Source organism: Solenopsis invicta, chromosome 7 (assembly GCF_016802725.1).
Source record: "Solenopsis invicta isolate M01_SB chromosome 7, UNIL_Sinv_3.0, whole genome shotgun sequence".
Lineage (NCBI taxonomy): Eukaryota > Metazoa > Arthropoda > Insecta > Hymenoptera > Formicidae > Solenopsis > Solenopsis invicta.
In genome coordinates this window covers 4,425,402-4,447,692 of record NC_052670.1, presented here as the reverse complement: position 1 = coordinate 4,447,692, position 22,291 = coordinate 4,425,402, and the positions used below count along the sequence as shown (strand labels likewise).

Below are 22,291 nucleotides of genomic sequence, written 5' to 3'. Positions count from 1 at the left end.
TTCTTTCAATCGCTTATTGTTCATCGAAAATGTAACGAATCTAAGAAAAATGGTATTCAATTGGGATATTCTTTCTTTTATTGATTTCTCATTCATACATTTCAATTTACTCTTCAATCATACAATTGTGATGTAATGAATACGAATTTCCAAGCTTACGAAATATTTCTCGACATTTTTCAAATGTTCGAAAAACTATTTTGAATAAATGAAAAATATAATGATGCAACACAAAAGTATAAAAAAAATTATATATATATCTCTTTCTATTATCAGCGATATATCATTCATTTCTTTATTACAAGCATTACGCAGGAGTAATACTCATATAGCGAAACTCTCTTTTTTTCACCATTTATATTGCATATAATCAATTTTTGTTTCATTATTCCGTATCGTATAATTTTACATCAATCGAGCTTTCGTTTTAAGTTATTTATCCATCGTTTTAAGTTGTTTCTGATTTTTATAAAAGCATCAACAGTTCCATTGCATAACACGTAACTGATATATAATAATAAAGCGAAACATATACCTATGCATAGGTACGCTGCGTAATAATGTATCCATGGCATATCGTGTCCATGATACCGTAAATGTTTCGAGTTTGGAAATTTCAGTACGTGTTCCACATGCCACACTGCTCTGTCTATAGGTTTCACCAATTCGTCCCGCACGATCGCCGACATCGTTTTGATATTGTTTGAATACCTGTAATCGCAATTTTAGCATGATATGGCGTGTCGAAATGGTATTCTGTTTAATTAGTATTCAAATCCGTTTACTGCCGATTATAATCAGCATTAAAAAAAAATATTAATGTAGACATTGATAAATTTTCAAAGATTACAACTAATCAGTTATTTTTCTATCATGGCTGACGATTATTTCGTGATTTTCATGAATTTCAATTAATTCTATTTAAAATTATTTAAAATTATTTAAAATTATCATTGTGTTAAATCCAAAATAATTATATTATTACATAACTATTATGCAATTGAGAAATGCAGGATTGTAACATATATGTGCTAGTTCAAACGAGACGTAATTTGACAGAAAAAGACTGTAAATCGCATTTAGCTCTGTTTAGACGTATTTTTTATAAACGAGCACGATTCAAGAATAGCGATCGAAAGGGTAAAATAGCGTCAGGATTAATTTTTTGAAAGGTCACGCTACCGGCGCGATTCTGTATTAGAACCAGGTCATACTCACGCTTTATTTTCTACAATCTCCGTCAGCGTTTGTACGATGGAGTTTTCGGTTATGGTGTCGATGTCCAGTGTCAGTCCGATACCGGCGTCTAGGATTTTACGTGCGTTGAAGTACTGATCCCCAAAAAAGGGTATTGCGACTACGGGCACGGCATAGTGCACCGCCTCTTGCAACGACTGCAATCCGCCCTGCATCATGTATGCTATCACCTTGGGATGCGCTGCATATATAAAAGAGGCCTAAGTACATGAAGCACCGTAAAATGATGCTTTACGGATTATTTGCTTTTGAGAATTACGGAGGGATTAGTGCGTGCGGGACAGTGATAAAAAAACGCGGTGAAAAAAAGAGAAATGTAAAGAGAAGAGAGAGAGAGAGAGAGAGAGAGAGAGAGAGAGAGAGAGAGAGAGAGAAGGATGAGAGGTAGAAGCGAAGTCGTAGCGTTGATCGCAAGTAACCGAGAGATGCAACGCGAGATTTCATAAAAATGTCTGCGTTGTCGTATTTATTTTTTCGCGTCGCTCTTTACGGCCGATTGATCGTATTCGAGTATTAACGCGCGTGGAATTTTCCAACGAAATTCTGCTCGATGTGCATTTTTTACCGTCACACGAATGCCGGGGAATGAGATATTTTTTCATTATATCGTAACAACGATGCACTTCTCAATTGAGAACGTATTTTACCTGGAAAAATTCTGCAGTAGTTATTAGGCACGTTAGTTCTTTTTTTTTTAATTTTTAAATATATATTTATACTTTTTTTATATTGAAATTTTTTATATTGAATTGAAAGATTTTTTTTAAAGCATTTTTTTCTCAATATAATTTTCAAATATATAACAAAATTTCATTGTTTACTTTAAATAAAGAAGTTTGTTATCAAAATAAAACTTGCATGGGAATATTTTTGCGGTGTCACGTGCTATGTGAATATCGAAGGTAAAATGAATATAGAGAGTAGATATGAAATACGGGCACGCAGGCCGAAAGGTATTATATAACGAGCCGTGATACATCGATAATCCCGAAGTTTCGATATAATTGTGTCGTTTCTTCTAGTCATTATTCGTATTCCCAACACTAATACGTTCCTCGTGCAGGCAACCGCTGCCTGTCTATCAACGTGCATAAAACTTTGTGCACGCTTGTGCATTTGCATCGAGCCAGTTGCGTTACTGCCAACAGGAGTTGTTTGTCAGAATTTCCCGCGAGAATTTCACCGCCGCATGCGTCATGAGTTATCGTTTCACTTCATTCCGCTATACCAGTCCGTGGCTGTATTTTCCTTCGTCGCGGTAGTGTTGTTGGCAAATTTTTTTTTTTTTTTTATTCCAATACTTACCCTTAAGCGACTTTCGCAAAAATATTCGTTTCAACCGTTCGAATGGCGGGAAAGGGCCTGGTATCGACGTGTGCATCGGCCTTTCTTATATTCTACGTTACTTTTCTCTTTGATGTGACGCGAGAGAGCGAAGCAAACGTTGGTCGAATTCAAACATCCGAGTAACGCGATCTCGATCGGGAGACAGCTTTGATGATCATTTCGAAACGTGGCAGTGATGCCACGAGTTCCGATTGTTCGGGACTTTGTTCGGTTGAAATTCAGCCGCGTGCCTCTCGGTATAAAGGAAAACTCGCTTCATTTCTGGCGGTTACAAGCGGCGCCGAAAAATAGCGTTATAACTGTATAAGTAAGTTCGAATCGTTTAGAGATTCCGGACCGCGAAGAAGATTACTAGTTCAAAGAATGCTGCGTCTAGTCAGGGAAAATTAATGTCTTTTGTAGATGAAAGTAATACTCTCTAAAGTCGCAAGAGTTTCTTGAATATCTGCGTGTAATGGTTGATACGTCCTTGTAGTCGTTGCCGTCGTCATCGTCGTCGTCGTTTCTCTCTTACACTGAATTTCGTTTAACGAATCCGGTGAATTGTACACGCTAACAAAATAAGAATGTAATTGTTAAAGTCCAGGTATAAGTTTTCCAACTCATTTATGGTAATGGCGAACAAGCAGTTAAAGTACTTTGGTAATATATGAGACTCTTATGAGATCATTATCGGACAATTAAGTCGGAATATTACATTTTGTTCGCGAGCTGAGAAAGTTTTAGTACATACTTATATAAAGCAAGTTTAGTAAAATTGCCTTCTTTAGTAATCATTACTAACGCGGTCAATGAAATCTAGATTGATTAATAAAATAACGACATTTACAGTTTTAACTCGGAAACGACAAATTTTGCTTTTAAGCAGAATATGTGCAATTTATAATTTCTTAATTTTAATAATTTTTAATTAATTTTGGGTTGATTCTTTGAGAAAATATCTTAATGCTAAAGCATTAAATTTTTGAGTTACGTAAACGCAATTAAATTAAATAATTAAATCTATAGCAAATCTTCTAAGAAATCATTCATTAAGATCATTCGTTATATACGTTATTTTATTTTATATAGCTTTGTGTCGCTATTACTAAATATTTTTAAATTTAAAATGTTGCAATAGTTTTTTCATATTTATTAGTATTTTCTCTAAAAAAATATATAACTATAGAATCTATTATTATTAGAAGCAAGTATTGTATATCGTATTGTAAATACGATAAGGATCATAGCTACATAAAATTGAAATGAGGTTGCAAAGTAAATTCTTTCTCTCTCTCCTTGTGTCCCTCTTTCTCTTTTTCTTTCTTACACGGTCTATTCTTTTTATAATTTTATCGATTCCTCATCTTCAAGTACAAAGAAATTTCAGCACAGAATGCTTCTCATCGAACCATTTTATAAGTGCATATCTCGCGGCGGTTGATCCGCTTCTTTCGAAGAAAACGAGGTAAAGAGTTGGTCAGTTTAGCCTTGGGCAACCTTACCGAGGACCGCTTGTTGAGGCACCCACTTCACAAATTTGATGTTGGTTGGATGAATAGCCATGTTACCGTCATGTTTCCATAGAACTCTTTGCTTGAGCGAGCCTAGGGCGTTGCACAATGCGGTCAAAGGTTCAGCGGGTAGTTGGTCAGTTTGCAGATTTGAGCCCAGGGAGAAATAAATAGCACCATTTTGAGCGTTGTCTAGAAATTCGCGAATGTCCTGGAATAGTGACAATTGCGTTTATATGTAATGAAAACTAGAAAGTGTGAGACACAGACACGGTGATAGATACGATATATTTTGATTGGAGTATCTCCAACGACAAGTGATAAGTATGTGTACATAGCGAAAATTGGAAGGGTTTTGTTTTTATAATTGTTGGATTAAAATAATAGTGTATTTTGGCACGATTCTTTATTAAAATATAAATGCACTTATTCAATAGAATTGCCGATTTTTAAATTAAAGGTACCACGAAATTTAACACGTAAAGCACAACTTTTATATATATATATGTATATATATATTTATTTATTACTAATAGATCAGGCGTTACATTGCAATTTCAATAATTGAAATGCCATTTTATCAGGCGTTATTGTTTTATAAAATGCATTTATTCGCCATGTAATCTTCGTATTTTCAAAATTGCATTAGCAACTGTTGTGATAGGACACAAATGGAACCGATTGTGCTATTAATGCGACTGATATTACTGATAATGCAACTTCCTTTGTTAATTGCGAAACCTGCGCTAGCTTTTATGGCAGACATGGCGACGGTGGTTCCATATGCACAATGTGTAGCCGAAGGCTTTGTCCTATTAATTACAGCTGTTCATGGATTTCGATACATTCTCTCGAGTGTATGTGTGTAAAGACGATCACACATTGCCGCGGTCACGTTCCGTTCTCGACATCGTTCGGGATCACGTGGTAACTGCAGTTATCTTTGCGCATTGTTCTTTATAGTGGCAATCAGGTAAATTTATGAAAAACTAATTTTAGTGAAATCAAAAAGGATAGTTATGAATATTTAATTACTTCAATTTTATATCGAATAATTTATATATTTTATTTTTTATATTTTTTTTTATAAATTTTTCAATCTCTCTCATTCTTATAGTAAATTCAAAATGTAAGTTAATAATATGTGGCTGTTTTTTAATCAAATTTTTAATTTTTAATTTACGTCTAGTGTATAAAACTTTAGTCTAATTTTAAGTTAAAAAAAGAGAGATACAATTTTTATGATTAAATAATTATTAGTTTAATTATATAGTTTATAGTTTATTAATCAGCCATGTTAAAATTAAACAGTAAGTACAAACGATCTTTTTTGAGTGTAGTCCTAGATTGACGCTGAGAAACGCAAACAGCTATTGTAATATTATGTAGAAGCGATTCCGCGGTTATTTTTTCTATGTGAAGGATCTTCAGCGAAATACTCTTCCAATAATATTTTTCTTGTCGACCCTTGGGAGAAGACTTAGAACGGTTCGCGGTAAATAGCAATGACGTTTACCTTTACGTCGCTACGCTGAGTCGTTGGTAAACTTCTACCGACTGACTATTATTGGTCACCTGTGAGAATGGTATGTATTTCCCCGGGAGAAATCATTCTCGTACGACACACAATTTCGCCTTTCGGAAATGTACTTAGAACTACGAGAAGGTTTAATCGACGTAAAAATATCAACTCTCGGACGCTACTCAGAAGAAATGTTCGATGTTTAACTCGATAAATTATTTAATTTCACTTTATCCAACTGCCTTTTACTGTAGGTGTAGAATTAAAAGAAGCTTGGAGTAAAAGTGCAATGTCCAAAATACTCTTATGCGCATCACGATAATTGTCTCTCTTTTAAATATAATTGTACTGAAAAAAGTGTGGTAATAATAATTGAGCGTAAATGATAGTTATTACACTGAAAAAAATGTTACGTTTTAGTAAATATCCAAACAACTCGCGTGTAAGACGTTTAATTGTAAGACGTTTTTTAGACACGCGTTGTTGTGTCTAGGTATATTTATTTTAACATTATTTTCTTGTTTTAAAAAAATATTTTCTAAATTTAAAAATAAAATATTTTATACTACCTAATATTTATTTAAATCAAGGAAATTAAAATAAGATTTATTTTAAAATAAGTATATTTATGTAAAAATTTTTTTTAGTGTCAGTTTTGGTAAGGTAAAAGTTTCAATCAAATATTTATAACATAATTAAATATTTAGTAATGTTTAGTTTGGTAACCGTTTAGTGATCAATTGGTCACTATCACTGTGCTTGGTTATTATTGATATAATTAATATAATATAAATATTACTAAATATTTGATTATATTAATCAAACATTTAATTAAAATTATTTCACAAAAGCTTGATTATTATTACCAATTTTTTTTTTTAATGTAATTGCTTACCTCAGGCAAGAGACCGGGGTTTTCTGAAATATGCAAGCTATGAACTTCGATCACATGTGGCAATAATGGCTTCGGGTATCCGAACACATGATTGTTGCCCAGAATGACTAAACTGAAATTTTTATCGATGTCGTAAACGGATGTACCGGGTATTCGTTCGCTGGCCATACGTTGAGCCCTTGGTAAATGCCAGTATCGGTAATACAATCTTGTGTATGTTGTGTAAAGGATATTCACTATACGCTCGTTGATTGCCATTCTATCCGTAAATGGATACGTCATGTCTGGATTAAAGCTAGGATCATCTGGATTTCCTGTCAATCATAAGCAACGTAATGATATTTTTTTTGAATAAAATAGTTTTGAAAACTAGCCTCATACAGATATGTCGCTTAAATACACGGCATATTTAATCGTGAAATGTAAAAGTGTTAAATGTAACCTCGAATTTTTCAGAAATATACTTGCGAGTTGCGTGTTGCAAACAGTACTCTATTGCGCGACGCGTTCCTTAAATTTTGCTTTACAATTACCTTTATTGTTTCTATTGGAACGTGTAGAGAAACGCGTTTCTTACACGGTAAGTTTTTTTCGTAAGTCAAGAGAAAGAAACGTGATGTGTTATAGTCGAGTATCTATCTTTTGGAAAACTCGGTGATTGGGTCAGATCAATGAGGAACGTTACTGCTTCAATACGCGGTCCGCCTTCGCAAAACTCGCCCGGCTTTAATTGAAATATTTCAGTAGCAGCCACGGCGATCCATTTCACGGTCTATTACGTTCATCCGGAAGAGTACTTTCGGGTATCTTCAATTACGTCGAGGTAAAGAAATCGAATGGCGGCGAGCTGGCGCGTCGTCCCTCGCCACCTTTTCTCCGACGGCTCTTCGGGTCAGACCGGTACAAGTTAAAGCACTACCGAGTAATCTATCCTTTTCCACGAAGACCCGGTCTCCGATTGCTCGCACTTTCTGCTTTAACGACAATTTACGTCAATTTCCGCGTGCAGTAACGACGTTCGTTGCCGATGCCAACTTGGGGGTGGGTGCGAACCTAGTAGAAAAAGACATTGCGGAACGAACGTTCGAACCAGGCCCGCACTCCCCAGTCGTTACCTGGGCTGGATGGACCTTTGCAAACAATAAAAATTGCTAGGCCGACGAAATCGCGGGAGTTATTCGACATGCACGACATGCTCACCTACGGAATCCATTACGTAGGGCAAGTTGCCCACGCTCAAAAATCCAATCAGCACAGGGAAATTGTAGTGCTTTACGAGAGCGTAATAACATTGGAACCACAATTGTTCTATAATGATTGCGTCGAATGTCTTGTTGCTCCTGTAACAAGCAAATTCGAATTGGATTTGTTTTAGCATGTTATTCGTAAGACGTATTAAAGTCGTCGCGATTTTCATCTCTGTATTTACATGGATGGAGAAAGAATCGCGTTGTTAATTTTACATTGCAATCTGCGACTATTAGTATTTTGATTTATTTAATATCTGAGAACAGAGTTTTGATTATTTAATTTTGAAATTAGCTATAGGTCAAGATAAAAAATAGAGATTACTAATGTTTTTAAATTGAGACTGATATTTCCACTAATGTTTCCAATATGGTTAATCGTTGTTGCATTAAACTTACGCTATAAGCTTGTCAATAACAGGATTAAATAATTGACGTTCGCATATGATATTCGCTCCCCACAAGTTTTGATGTAGAAACGCGTAGGCGCCCATATGCCTGTTAAAGATAAAATTTAAGATTATTAGTTTATTAAATGTGAAACGATCTATTTGTATAAATGTATACCTTAATCCTGTGCAATTCATTTTTATATATGAAAATGATAAGTCAACGTTCTCGTAATTCGGTGGAGGATTCTGTAAAATAGGAAAAATCAGAGAAAGTATTTAAAGTGCTGGAAGAATATATTAGAAATTTTTATAATTATATTTTTATGTAAAAGCAAAATCATAGATTGTGATATAAAAGTAAAATTTTAAATGTTATAAACGATAAAATCAATAGAATTCAAGAAGAATTATAGAATTTTAATCATAGCTTTCCATAATCATTTATGAGGTGTTCTTGTTGATGCGTTTTTTTTAAGTGGCTCAGTAGACTAATTCTATTAAAAGAGAAGATAAGCAAATATGGTTCGGCAAGAAAACAAAATTTTGCAATTCTATATTGCAAAATTCCACTAAACACAAAATTATAGTTATATAAATGTGAGTTGTAGTTTTTCACTCGACAGTAATTATTAATATATAACATAACGCACTCGTAATTATTTATAACGAGAAATAATTGTTTTTCCATTAGGGCGGTCTTTGCAACATTTAAATGGTTAAAGTGATCCACTATTTTACTCGCTTTTGCAACTAAAACAATAAAAACTGAATATTTTTAGAAGAAATTGAGTTATTCCCAGGGAGAAATAACAAATAATAGACGTCTGATGGACATCTATCAGATATCTATTAGATACCATCGACGTTTAATCGACGTCGATTCGATTTATTTGTTCTCCCTCGGTTTACTGCTAGTTATTAAATGCATCTCATTCGATATAGGATGCTGTGATTTAAATTTTTAATTATCTCATTACCCGGCACGTGCCAAATTGTTGTTTGAAATATGACCATGTTTTCCGATTTGTATGTTTGATTACAAAAAATATCAAATGACATTTTTATTAGAGCTCCCGATAAATCAATAAAATTCAAGAAGAATCGAAAAGATTGAAATGATGGATCAATAATTGTTGTGAATTTAAGAAAAAAAAGCAATAAAGTACCATGATAGTTTGTGTGCAAGGCAATTATGTTTTCGTTAGTTAGGTTTTATCCAGTTTACGTGAACAATTTAATCTCTAATTTTGCCGCGAAAGAAACAGGGCCATCAAGCCGTGAGAAGACACATTCAGCAAAGAGAAATGTTAGTAGAAGTAAATTGAAGCTAAACGAAGTTTGCGTAACTTTGAACTCGAGTTTAGAAAGAGAGAGAAAGAGATAGAGAAAGGAGGAAGCGAAGGGAAGATTACGCGAGACAGTAGATGGAAAGGAGTGAGACGTCTGACGAACGATCTAAGAGAACCTAGGACGGAAGAATGCCAGAGAAAAAGCGAATAGAAATGGAGAAAGTGAAATGGCAGAAAAAAAGACTTGAAAAAGGACCAAAGAGTTAAATAACTATTTATTAGACTGTAAATTTTTTGTTGTTATCAATTAGAATTTGTTGTGTATAATGATTTATTCACATTTAAGAGCAAAAAATTGCGTAAAACGTATCGCTCATTTGTTAGGATAATGATATAAAAATTTGTATTTTTTTTCTAGTTGTGTGTAAGAAAAAATGAATCTTTGGAGTTTTTATTACTAGTAGAATTACCTAATTGAGCTTTTAAAATTAAAAAAAATGAAAAAAGAAAATTCTTTATCAAAGAAACCATAAGTAAAAAAAAGGTTGTTTTTATAAGGATTTATTTTTATTATAGATGAGAACTCAACACATTGAATGAAGAACTAATGATCTTTTTATTCCACTACAACTAAATATTATAGCAAAATTGCATTTAAAAATAATATTTTTATCATTTTAACGATTTGATATTTTAATTATTCAAAACGTTTAAATTTATTTTTAAAAAACTTGTTTTTTGAGTTACATTATTATTTTAGCAAATGAGCGGTGTGCGAATAATTAGTTGTAATAGTTTCAGTTTGACGATATAAAACAAACGGTTAGCGGCTACAAAAAGTATTCGGAATGCGGTTAAAGTTTATCGAGATTAAACGAAAATAACTGTGAACAGTATAACGCCTTAAGTCCTTAGTGAGCATAAGGCGGCTTTGTTGGCGGTAATTCTCGCAAGCAACGATAGGCAAGCGTTGAATCGTAACGATAACGATGGGTGAAAAGGGTGAGCAAATTAATTGTGCAGTAACATATTTCAAACATAATGACCGCTAATGCCAAATCATCTATTACTTTAACTAACGCAATTTAAGAAATTAAAAATAAAAATTGCTGCAAAGATTTTCCAGTTGTCTCATTTACAAACGGAATTTTAGCTTTTATATTATATCCAAAATATTCGAAATATGAAGCTTCTTAATATCTCCATGTGATAATTTTTATTTAATTAAAGAAATTGTGCGATATAATATTTAGATAAATGACACGTGTTGCAATGAAGGGAAAGGAGCGAAAAATATATGAAAAAAAATGTTACTTACCTTTAAGGGAACTGTTGATAAAACGGTAACCTTATGACCACGATCCGCCAGTGCTTTCATCAATGCTTGAAAAGATTGTTGGTGGCTGTAACTTGCGCTCGGGCAAATACCCAGAATGTTGTATCCGCGGCTGTGTTGGAAAGTACAGAATAGCGAAATTGATAGCAATACGAGTGTCACGACGCGCATTTTGGGCACAGAACACTTTCGTTCGTGGATGCGAAACGGCCGTTCAATCTTTCACGGAAGAATCGAGACTACCGGTCTCTCGCAGGAATTTTTAAAAAGAACCCGAGCGACGGAAAAAAGACGAGGCGGTTCGTATGAAAAATTCAATACATGTTCCACGATCAGTTTGCTTGGGGCCACGGTAAATAAGTGAACGGGATGTCCATTGGTCGGGTGCTTCTCACTCAGCTTTGCGGAAGAAATAATTCAGGCCTCGTGTGCACGGACCCTATTTTTATATTCGTCGGGAATACAAAGGCGGTATTCATAGGAGTAGTATATTTCGAGATATATATCCATATAGTTATCTCTCGATAAGAGTAGGGATAATCGGGCATCGTTATAATTTTATTGTCAACATTAAAGCATTACATCATGTCGATGGACGTCGATGAAGAGTGGATAACAGTAATTTGAGATAGCCAATTGAGATACGGTAGCAAAATGTGATATCATATCAATCTAACAAAGTAAAGCTAACAAAATAGCCAAATTGATAACAGGATTTACAGACGCGATAATAGAATTTGTAGACATGATTGAGAAAGAATTTAACTACACTCATCGAACTGCATAAATTCAATTACGCTGGATCCAATTTCTTATCGTATTTTTCATATTATATTATTACATTTGGATATGTAATAATTGATGTAGTTGGTATTTCTCTGCAAAATTGATACGCACAACCACGTGCACAGAATTAATATTGTGCCACATCTTTTTCTTTAAGATATAAAATATTCAAATATTATATGTAAGACAGAAAGGGTGTAGAAGACGAAAAAATATAAATGCACGGAAAAATAGCTAGGTGGAGACAAATCACTCACTGACGCACCATTACCTTCGACATATGACTCGCTCTTCTTCTTCTCGTTACGAGGAGAAAAGGTTCTAAGTTGAGCGTAAAAGATAATACTGTTAGGGGAAACGAAAAAATATCGTTGCCCCATCTTGAAGGAAAATTTTTATCCTTAAAAACCCTATTTACTTTTGAATTATACTTAATAATCCTTTTTTATTGTACGATCCGTACAATCTATAACTTCTTGTAATTCTCTGAAAAGAGAGAGATATATATACTCGGTACGTCATATCAAACATGTTAATTTGTAAAAAAGATTTAAAAGTAATTTATACTTCAAAATTACATTTTTAAGCGAGAAGTGTTCACCAATATTGAATGTCAACGCGTAGTTATAAATAAAAAAAAAACAATAATACGTAAAATGTTTCTTAAAAACAAGTTGTTTGTTCGTTTGCGAAGCTTTAGTGACGGGCGTTTTCGATAAATTTAGAAACACGATAAAAAATTTTTACGCTTTTTCTTATACTGTACTGCGCAGTTTTATAGACCAAATAAAATCGCACCCAATTGCTTGCGTCTCTGTCGTTGAAGAAGAGATATATGTTAAAAATTTCTGATGTTACGCCATCGATCGGCGGAGAGAAATATTTCGGTCCGCGAAGACAAAAGGTTTTTGCATGGCTGTCGTAAATATGGGTTTAAGCACAGCGCATTACTTAGAGCTGTAATAACGCCGAGATACGAAAAGCCTCTCGTTAATTCAAGCTCTCGTGCATGTCGCCTTGATGCAAAAGCCAAGAATGGCGCATCGTGAATGTTGTCTACCAGAAAAGTCGCGAAAAGTTGCTTTTCACCGGATGGGCTACGCTTTCCTCGCGTGAAATTTACTAAGAATAATTTTCAAGGGGCGCTTTTTGAAACTGTTACGTACGAGCATGTTTTCATATTACACGTGAATGGAGCATTTCTGCACATTCCATGTTGACGTCAAAATTGTTAATTTACATTTATTAACGTGTAACGTGTATTTTAACAAAATTGCATTAATTTTTATGAAGTGTTTCATATTTGATAGAACCAGTATTTCATCATATCTTGCCGCTTTTATGCTTGAGAATATTATCATTTTACATATTTCTTAAAGTAATTTTGCGCGAATCTTCTAAAGCTACAGTATAACTTTAAAGAGGACCGCTGACACCGCAGCGTAGGCGGCAAATTCGAATCACGTGTCAGAGTCAGATGCGTCTGATAAGGGTTGAAAGCACTTTTGATGGAGTCGCGGTTGAGGTTCATCTTGAAACTTGAAGACAGGGCAGGAATAAGGAAGGTGTGATGAGAACTTCGCCAAACCATCGGGTAGAAAATGGATACTTACTACCTATCATTTTGTAATTAAAGTGATTAGAACCTGTTTCAATGAATATAATTTTTAATTTTTTTTCTACAATCTTTTTCTTTAATTTTTTTTCTCATTCTTGGAAGAGAAGGACCGTGTATGTGTAATTCATTATATTGTTTGCATTACTTGTGACGTGAAATATTGTTGAATATTTTATCTCATTTAAAAGTGTAATTTTACGTAAATGTAAAGGCGTTTCATTTTGCAGATATAGGAATATTAAAACATCTAAAAATAAGATATACATATATTAATTATAACGTGATAATGTGCTTAAAACAATTTTACGAAATAGTGAAGTATCAACGTTATTAATATATCGAGAATAATTTGCATCAGTAATCAAATTCGACTGGTCTCATGACGATTACAAATTTACTCGTATTTATACTGTACGTATTTTCCGCAAGCCTCGTGCGAGCGTTAATCCGCCTGTTGCGGCTGTCGCGCATGACAAGATGACAGGAGCCAAGCTTGGCTGGATCCGAATGGTCGATCGGACGGGCTAGAAGGACATTTAGGATATCTGTCATTTGCGGTTTATATTACTCCGTGAATAATGCAGCGTATTCTGGACTCTGTAGTACCGCGCGGGGTACTGCGCGTGCAGGGTGGCGGGAGGTTTGGACTACTAGGGGAAGAGGGATGAAGGGGGAAAGAGAGAGAGAAAGGATGAGGAGACCGAGCGCGCGCCGGGGTAGGTCGTGCGCCTGCTTTTGTCAAGCCGCAACACGAGCCGCGGCTTTAATACAATACAATACTGTCGAGAGGGTGGAGATGAGAGGTAGTGAGCCGGGAGGAAGAGAGCTGGCGAGGAGGTTACACTCGCGGGCGCGAGTGCAAGCGAGAAAGTTCGGTACGATAGCAAAATGCTGTGTGTGTCAGTAAGTAACCGTCTAGATTTGTACGCCCCCTCGCCATCCTGGAAAACCCAACAGACTGCCAGAGGATGTGTCAGATTCAGCCGCGTATGTTTTGCAAGAGCCTTACTACCCGCTTCTCCTCTCTTTTCTCGCTACTCCACCCCTCGCTACCTCCCTCTTTGCTGTTTCGTATCCCTTTCTCTCGTGTCATATTCCATAGTTACAGCGGCATAGTTACAGGGACGGAGGATTTATGTGAAAAGTGCTAAAATTTAAGTTTTTAAGGGCACTACTTAGAGCAGAATTAACGAAAGAATATTTTGCAGAATATTTTGTATACAAGGAAATATTTAGTAAATTTTCGTAAAGCTGTTTATTGTATAAAATAAGGAAACGCGTTCTCTCCTTTATTTAATTGGCTAGTTTCTATTGAACACTTCTCCTTGAGAAAATCAAATTTAAAACTTATCTCCGAATTATTGGATTTCTCTTGAAATTTTCAGAAATATGAATTGTTTTTTCAAGTTAAATAATACATTACGTAGAGATTTCATTTTCTTCGGCATGTTTGCTTAATTATGAGTCTATTACGGACTTCTCATTCCCAAAGATTGGTAGCTTGAAGCTTCGAAAAATCTACATCCGCCCCTGTACACTTGTATACCACCCACTTGCAAATCTGTCGCTATAATTCCCCTACCTCACGCGAGCCATCCTTCTCACGAATTCTGAGTTTTTGCGACGTCGCTTATGCAAGCGAAATCCCGGGTATCTGCGGCTAATTTCGCGGACCCTAGCGAGTTTCCTGCACGGAAATCTTCCGCCATATGGCGCGCGGTTCGTGAATCCCCGCCGCCCTCTAATGTTTTGTTCTAGATCGCATAAGGTACGGCTGATTTTGTCATTACTGCGTTCTATGTAGCATGAAATACCTACGAGTTTAATGTATCTCTTCAAGGTCCTGACAGGCGTTTCTTCTGATTAAATCATTTTTGAAGCTGCAGACAACGCGAACGCAATTAGAGATTAGCGCATATTATCCGTTGAGATTATTAGTGCCCCAATAATTTCATTAAGAAGAAACTGACTTCAAATCGATTAGAAAGTGTGTACGCGTCTTTCGTTTATTTATTTATTTGTTTCGATAATAAGATTGAGAAAGTCCATAAATTTTGTGATAGAAATTTTTCTAGAATTAATAACTGACTCAAAGCGCACCTCACATGATTATTACGCATAAGTACATATTTCAACCAAGGATTCTTTGCAATTTCTAAATGAATTTACGGGTAATGAGATTATTTCTGGTCACTGAGCATTAGAGTAGAGAACTCTGCTGCATTTCTAAGTTGCGTCAAGGGTTATTCCGAGTTTCACGAAAGGGTTTCACAGATCTCGTTGCTTTTCTCGCGCAAACTTAAGCATAACGTTAAGTTGGAAAAAAATAAATATTTACGAGCACTCCGTTACGCATTATGGAATTTTTATCCAGCGTGTAATTCGCTATAAGATACCATGCATTTGCAGAATATTTTGCGTTATATTGCAATGAAAAGTAGCCTTGATTATCTTAATCTTTCACTCTTATCTCACTTCTTCTGAAAAGACGATGATTTATTATAATACTTCGCGATCTCGGTTTTCTGTTTGTAAGTCATCTAAAAATTTGACATATATTAAAAGGTAATTAGTAGCAAATAGATGTTTAATTTATACACGATATTTGCTTAAATGTCATACTCTTTGAAAATTTCAAAATATTAAAAAAAAAATAGTTCAGTTAATGTCAATTTTATATATACGCTCAGGCTGTCAATAATTACAATTGCTCAAAGTTCGCAATGTAACATGTGTCATTGATAAGAGTTAAAGCTGTTGCGGAAATGTATTTTGCACGATCACAGTCGCCTCGATCGATACGCGAGTATCTATCGGGACTCCATCGGAAGTACGTTTCGCGCACTTGATCCATTTACGGGATGAGCTTTCGGCGCAGGTGACAATAAGAAACCAATGGAGTATGTGAGAGTATATAGCAGTGTATACGCCTATATGGACACCTAACTGGATTCTACGTAGTCGAGACGATTTCGTGAGCAGAGATAGGAGTCTCCGAGCAAACGATAACTGCTCCTTGGAGATGTCGGCAGAACTGAACTTTGTAATTTAAGACGCGCTCTCGCATCTGCCGTTTCAAATAGTTATTGTCATGGGCCTCTGTCGACATAATATTTTCATTACCGTAGAATCCTTTATGCAAAAGCGACGTTATTGGAAACAACAGACGTTATTCCGTACGGTCCGCCTATCTTCTGGTCTCTATCGATCGTTCGTGCGCATTAAAATAAGTTTAGATCGTGGAACTTTTTCTTCGTCACCATTTTTCTCAATTAAATTATTTTGCTCGTTTGCACAAAATATAGAAATATAGAAATAGAATATAGAATATAGAATATAGAAATATAGAAATATATATTTCCAGCTACTTAAGACTATTCAATTTAGTACAATATTATTTTGAGAAAGAAATAACTAATGTCATTAAACGTTATTAAATTTTACTGAATTATATTAAATTGTAGATGTATAATTAAAATGAAAGAAATTCTAATTTTGTGACGAGTTCAGACGATCTCAAGTGGAAAAATATAAATAGTGTCCTAACAATGTGGGCAATTTTTTCTTATGTTTAAGGAGAAATTGTTTAGTTTTCCGCATACTAGAAAACACGCACGTATACTCATCACGTGTTTTTTTTTCTGCCGCGAGACGCATTACTTCTTTTTTTAATCTTTTTCTACGCTCAGCGCATCCTTCTCTTTACGGTAGCGCATCTTTTAGAGAGCACCGTATTGTGCTTCACATTACAATATTGCGAAGTCGCCCAACAGTGGAAGGTGAGGGCCGACAGGGGACAAAGTGGGCTGGAGAATATAAAAAGAGCTGGGCGAATGCGGAGGCAAAGAAGAGGAAGGGCGAGGTGAAAAAAAGAAAGACAGATGTATAATCTTGAAGTGCATATAAGATGAATAATGAAATGGTCAGGGACAGAGGTTTCCTAATCTCGCTCGATATAAAATGAAATCGTTCAAAGAGAGAGACGACGGAGAATAGAGAGAAACAAAGAGGCTAGTGTGTCGTACAGGCGAAGAAAATCCGGAGCCGTTACGTTGAGTACCGCCATCGTTTTTAGATTAGATTCGGTCAAACGATTAGATTGTGTTCGCCGCGCGAGAAGCAAGACAAGTTTGCGATCCTCATATGATATTGAAATTCTGATACTGCTGTAAAAAAATTGAACGAGGCTACAGAAGTAATATTGAGCGGTATGCCCGATTGTTATAAATGCATATAAAAATTATTTTATTAGAAGAAGAAGATAGTAAGTTTATAAACTTCAGCGTTTTAAATATTAATTATAAAGTTGATCAAAATAAAAGAATTAAAATAATTGTCCGGTATTGTAGTGTATCGATTGAGTACGTTTACAGAGTATACAGAGTACATATAATTATTTGCTTTTGCCAATTGCATAAGATTTAGGAAGCTTGTAAAATTTATACAACGTGAACTTGGAAATTAGAAACTAGATTCAGGGAAGAATCAACGATAAAGGGCAATCCGCAAGTCCAGAGAGAGAGCTGCAAAATTTTGTGGCGCGAGCGTTGAATCAACTTAATTAAACTCCTTAATCCATTTCTATAACGTCTTAATTCCAATTCTGAAGTTTGCGGAAGAAACTTGCAGACGCGTTCGCATGTCGTTTTCCACGTTGAAATCCACCAAACGAAAACTGGAGGATTATACGGAGCACCCTGATGGAAAAGGAAATGTCGCATCCTTGCGATAACCACGCTTGCCGATCGTACCCCTTGACTGTGTCAGATATTTCAATTAAAGACTCGAACGCAGAAACCAGCTGAATGTTCATTTTATCAAATATTAAGAAAAGCGTTGAAGCTATTTGTGGCGCATTTTATCAAGTACTTGTCATATTTTCAACATAATATTTAACACATATATGAGAAAAGCTTTAATTTTACAGCGATATAAACCGATCAAGAAAAGTGAAATAAAAAAATATAAAGAAAAATATAAAATCTATTTTATCTGAGTAGCATTTTCTTGAGAACTTTTGATAGTCAAAAGTTTTATCGAAATTTTAAACTCTTTCTCTTATAACATCTATTCGAGTATTACATGTGATTATTTTTGAAAGACAAAGAAAAATAATATTTTATTTAAAAAATTAACTAAGGCGCGCGTGTACGCCGGTTAACACCTCCCTACTTGGGTCATTGACCGTACACGGTTTCGCAGACAGGCGCTGCCACTTCCTGTTTTTGACAAAAAAAAAAAAACACCACTTCTTGTTTTCGGCAAAAAAATGCCACTTCTTGTTTCCGGCAGAAAAACCGCTACTTCCTGTTTCCGGCAAAAAAAACGCCACTTTCTGTTTCCGGCGAAAAAAACGGCATTTTCTGTTTTTGGTGAAAAAAACACCACTTCCTGTTTTTGGAAAAAAAGCATTGCTTCCTGTTTCTGGCAAAAAAAGTTATTTCCCGTTTCTGGCAAAAAAACGCCACTTCCTGTTTCCGGCAGAAAAACCGCCACTTCCTGTTTCTGGCAAAATAACACCACTTTCTGTTTCCGGCGAAAAAAACGCCATTTTCTGTTTTTGGTGAAAAAAACGCCACTTTTTGTTTCCGGCGGAAAAAACTTCACTTCCTGTTTTTGACAAAAAAAACATCGCTTCCTGTTTTTGGCGAAAAAAGTTACTTCCTGTTTTCGACAAAAAAAACCGCTATTTTCTGTTTCCGGTGAAAAATATCATTTCCTGTTTCCGGCAAAAAAAACGCCACTTCCTGTTTCCGGCGAAAAAAGTCATTTCCTGTTTCCGGCAAAAAACGCCACTTCTTGTTTCCGGCAAAAAAAGCCACTTCCTGTTTCCGGTGAAAAAACCGCCATTTTCTGTTTCCGGCAAAAAAATGCTACTTTTTGTTTCCGGCGGAAAAAACGCCACTTCCTGTTTCCGGTGAAAAGATGCCACTTCCTGTTTTTGGCGGAGTTTTTTTCGCTGCGCGAAATTATCGCTACGATTTTTAGAGAGATCTTCTTGCATCGCATTGCATTACATACTCTCGTAACGTATTTGCGGTTAAATAATTAAAAAATTAAAATTTAAATAATAAATTTAATAACTTTTAACATAATTTAAATTAATTTTAAATGATTTAATTTTTAACTTTCTCTAGTTATTTTTTAAACACCTGAATTTTAATTTATTAAATTTTTAGCAAAATTAAAAATTTATTTGTGTAAAAAGAAGTTGTAAAATAAAAATTTTTAAACGAAGGAGAACAAAGAAGAGAAATAAAGCGTTTAAAATAAAGAATGGAGGAAAAAGGACATAGGAGAGCGAATATATACAACAGAATAATAGACATTTTTAATAACTGTTAGATTAGGTGTAATATTTTGAAATTTTGATGTATGTACATAGAAATAAAAATTATTTAATAAAATATTATTTTCTTTTCTGTTTTTCCGGAAAAATCACATGTAACGGATAGATATTATAAAATGTTGGATATAAAAAGAAAATGATATAAAATAATGAAAAATGAAAGGAGAAGAAAGAAAGAAGTTTTTAAATACAGAAAAAAGATGATGAAGAGAAAAAATGAAAAAAAGAAGAGTAAAAGTTTAAAATAAAAAAATTCATATTTTAATAATTATTAATCATTAACCCTGTAAAAAGTGAAGGTTAGAATCATAACCCAGGATTGAAAGATTAAAGAAACATTGTATAACCCTTGCATTGAAACATTGTAATATTATATAGAACTTACAAAAGATTTCTGCAATGTTACTACAAGCTTGCGGTAACGTTGAAATGTCCGTAATTTTAAACCTGAAAATCTTTACGATATTTTGGACTATTTGGGATCGGTCTATTGTTTCATTGGTGGAAGAAACGAAACGCATCACCAATAATTTTTACTTCTGCCAATTGCATTATTTTTACTTGTAATAACTAAACTTATTTTCGAACAAAGGGTATTTAAGATCATCTACTGGTTTTACTGGTGGAAGAAACTCAACGCCAGTAATTTTCACTTTTGCCAACTGCATTATTTTGACTAGTAACAACCAAACCCACTTTCGAACAGATATCAATGATTATCAATGATTATGAAATAAGTGAGAATAGTTTCGTAAGTGAAGTATTATATTCACAGAGTATGTCTTCAAAACGTGATTTAAACTTTCAAAGATAAGTAAAATGTTTAGCTCGCTCTACCTAACCTATGTCCATAATTAACAGACAACGGCCGATTTTGTCATAGCGATAGATAAACGCCAGTGGCCTGTACACACAGGCGGATCTGCTATCCACAAACAACATGAGTGAAATGTCCAATGAATCCGCAGCAGCAAACCTATCCGCAAAAAAAACTTAATACAAGCATATTTCATATTAAACAGGCGCAATTCTATTCTTTAAATAAAGTAAAATTTGTTTTTAGTTAAGAATATCTTTTCGCTTTATATTAAGAATAATTTATTCTTGATCAAAGATTATTTATTCTTGACGCTATTCTAAGCATAATATATTTTTAGATTAAAGCATATATGCATTTTTTTAAGAATTCATTTTTTGTGTAACTTTATGTAATTAATATGCATAATGTAATTTATAGTATAACAGGACTATTTACAGTCCAATGTTTACTCACAAATCTTTTATTGAATTTTGTTTTATCCGTTGATTGATAATATTTCCACATTGATAATTAAACAAGTGAATAAATCATAATTCACAGAACTTAATTAACAAACATTAATTGGAAATGATGTTAACAGACGTATAATGCAATGCTACTATTACTGAACAACAAAAATTAGATTACTAGCAAATTTGGTAAATTAACATTAACATAAACACAATGACTGATATTATTTATGCAAAGTATGTATATAATGATATTATATTAGTATGTACTAAGTGCATTTTTAAAATAAGTTTTTTTTATATAGTTAATTTCTCTTTTCTCAATTTATATGAATTTGAAAGATGTCTTATATCATAAAATTTAATATATTTTTTGATAAAATATATATAAGTTTGATAATTAATAAAATTTTTGAAATTAGGAGTAAAAACAAAAAAAACATTCTCTAGCATCTTATCTTAGTTTGACATAAAATTTAAAAAGTTGAATATCTCTGTTAAATCGTAAGAAACGGATTAGTATTCAGATTAGTTGTCAGTCAAACTATTGACATAGACGACATTGTATTAAAGGTAGTACGTGCCAGTAATAACAATTTTTTAGCACGTATTTTTCTGTCTGAAAACACATTTTTTCCCATTCTGTCAAACATCTTCGGTAAACAGCGCTTCCATGTAGCTCGATAATTGAAAGAGCCTCGGATTGCATTTGTCGATCAAAAAAAGTTATGGTATTGCGCGTATTGCGGTTCTCTGTCTTTTTCCTCTCGTTATTTAACAACCGCTTCTCCCAGAGGCGAAAGGTGAATCGAGTATTAACTGTTTGCCAATTTCTGGCGTGATTTAAGACCGTCGACCTGTTTGCTACTGGGAAATCAGAAAAGTTACCGTTAAAGCCATCGTGGCTGAGCTATACGAACTGTCGCGATGTCGATAAACGTTCATAACATTATTGGAGCTGCACCGTGTTCGTTTCAATTCAACGCGGATCCTATAAATCGCGCGTGTGCGAACGCGCGGTTTGTATCGATCGACCATCGCAGGCTCTCGCCAGTGTGAAATTGTTTCGCGAATTCGTTTCCGCGTGCATCATGCATTGTTATGTTCGAATATCGCTGAATTAGATAATAATGAGGATATTGTGTGTGAGAATGTGTGCCGTGTCGGGTATTATTTAAATTGATTTCTGTGTTATGTACGTGGAATATTGCGGAGTGATATCGCGACTGCTGCGTTCAGGAAGCGAGAAAGACGTGACATTAAACTGATTAATCCTAATTTATGTATCACGTATGAAAATCATGTCAACGTATTATTCCAATTGTGTCCAGTGTCATTTCTGTCTGGATTAATTCATCAAGCTTTGCAACTCTCTGAAAAATTGTGTGGTAAAGTTCGCTCGCGAGATACCTCGAATCTAAAAATTTCCGCGTATAAGAATTTAATCCCGTTGAAAGTACAAAATAAGGGGCTTAAAATAGTTTGAAATAT

At 34.4% G+C, this 22,291-nt stretch overlaps 2 protein-coding genes across 2 annotated transcripts in view; one reads left to right on the top strand and one right to left on the bottom strand.

Moving 5' to 3' along the window:
* The window catches only part of LOC105199945 (lachesin), a 269,609-nt gene that overhangs the window by 2,271 nt on the left and 245,047 nt on the right, over window positions 1-22,291 (top strand). The window lies entirely within an intron of this gene.
* On the bottom strand, window positions 56-11,983 carry LOC105204703 (UDP-glucosyltransferase 2). Its single transcript, XM_011173925.3, has 8 exons — window positions 10,761-11,983; window positions 8,329-8,399; window positions 8,161-8,259; window positions 7,715-7,854; window positions 6,515-6,828; window positions 4,089-4,308; window positions 1,219-1,438; window positions 56-711 (listed from the first exon to the last, which is right to left on the bottom strand). Exons 1-8 carry the CDS (start codon window positions 10,947-10,949, stop codon window positions 411-413), a joined length of 1,554 nt encoding a protein of 517 aa, XP_011172227.1. The 5' UTR covers window positions 10,950-11,983; the 3' UTR covers window positions 56-410.

Bases quoted from the DNA above. Each gene is read 5' to 3' on its own strand.
- LOC105204703 (XM_011173925.3), bottom strand. From the start codon at position 10,949: ATGCGCGTCGTGACACTCGTATTGCTATCAATTTCGCTATTCTGTACT. The intron at 6,829-7,714 runs GTGAGCATGTCG...TATGATTGACAG, and splicing joins CTACGTAATGGATTCCGTAG to GAAATCCAGATGATCCTAGC. The intron at 1,439-4,088 runs GTAAGGTTGCCC...TTATATATGCAG, and splicing joins GCCTCAACAAGCGGTCCTCG to CGCATCCCAAGGTGATAGCA.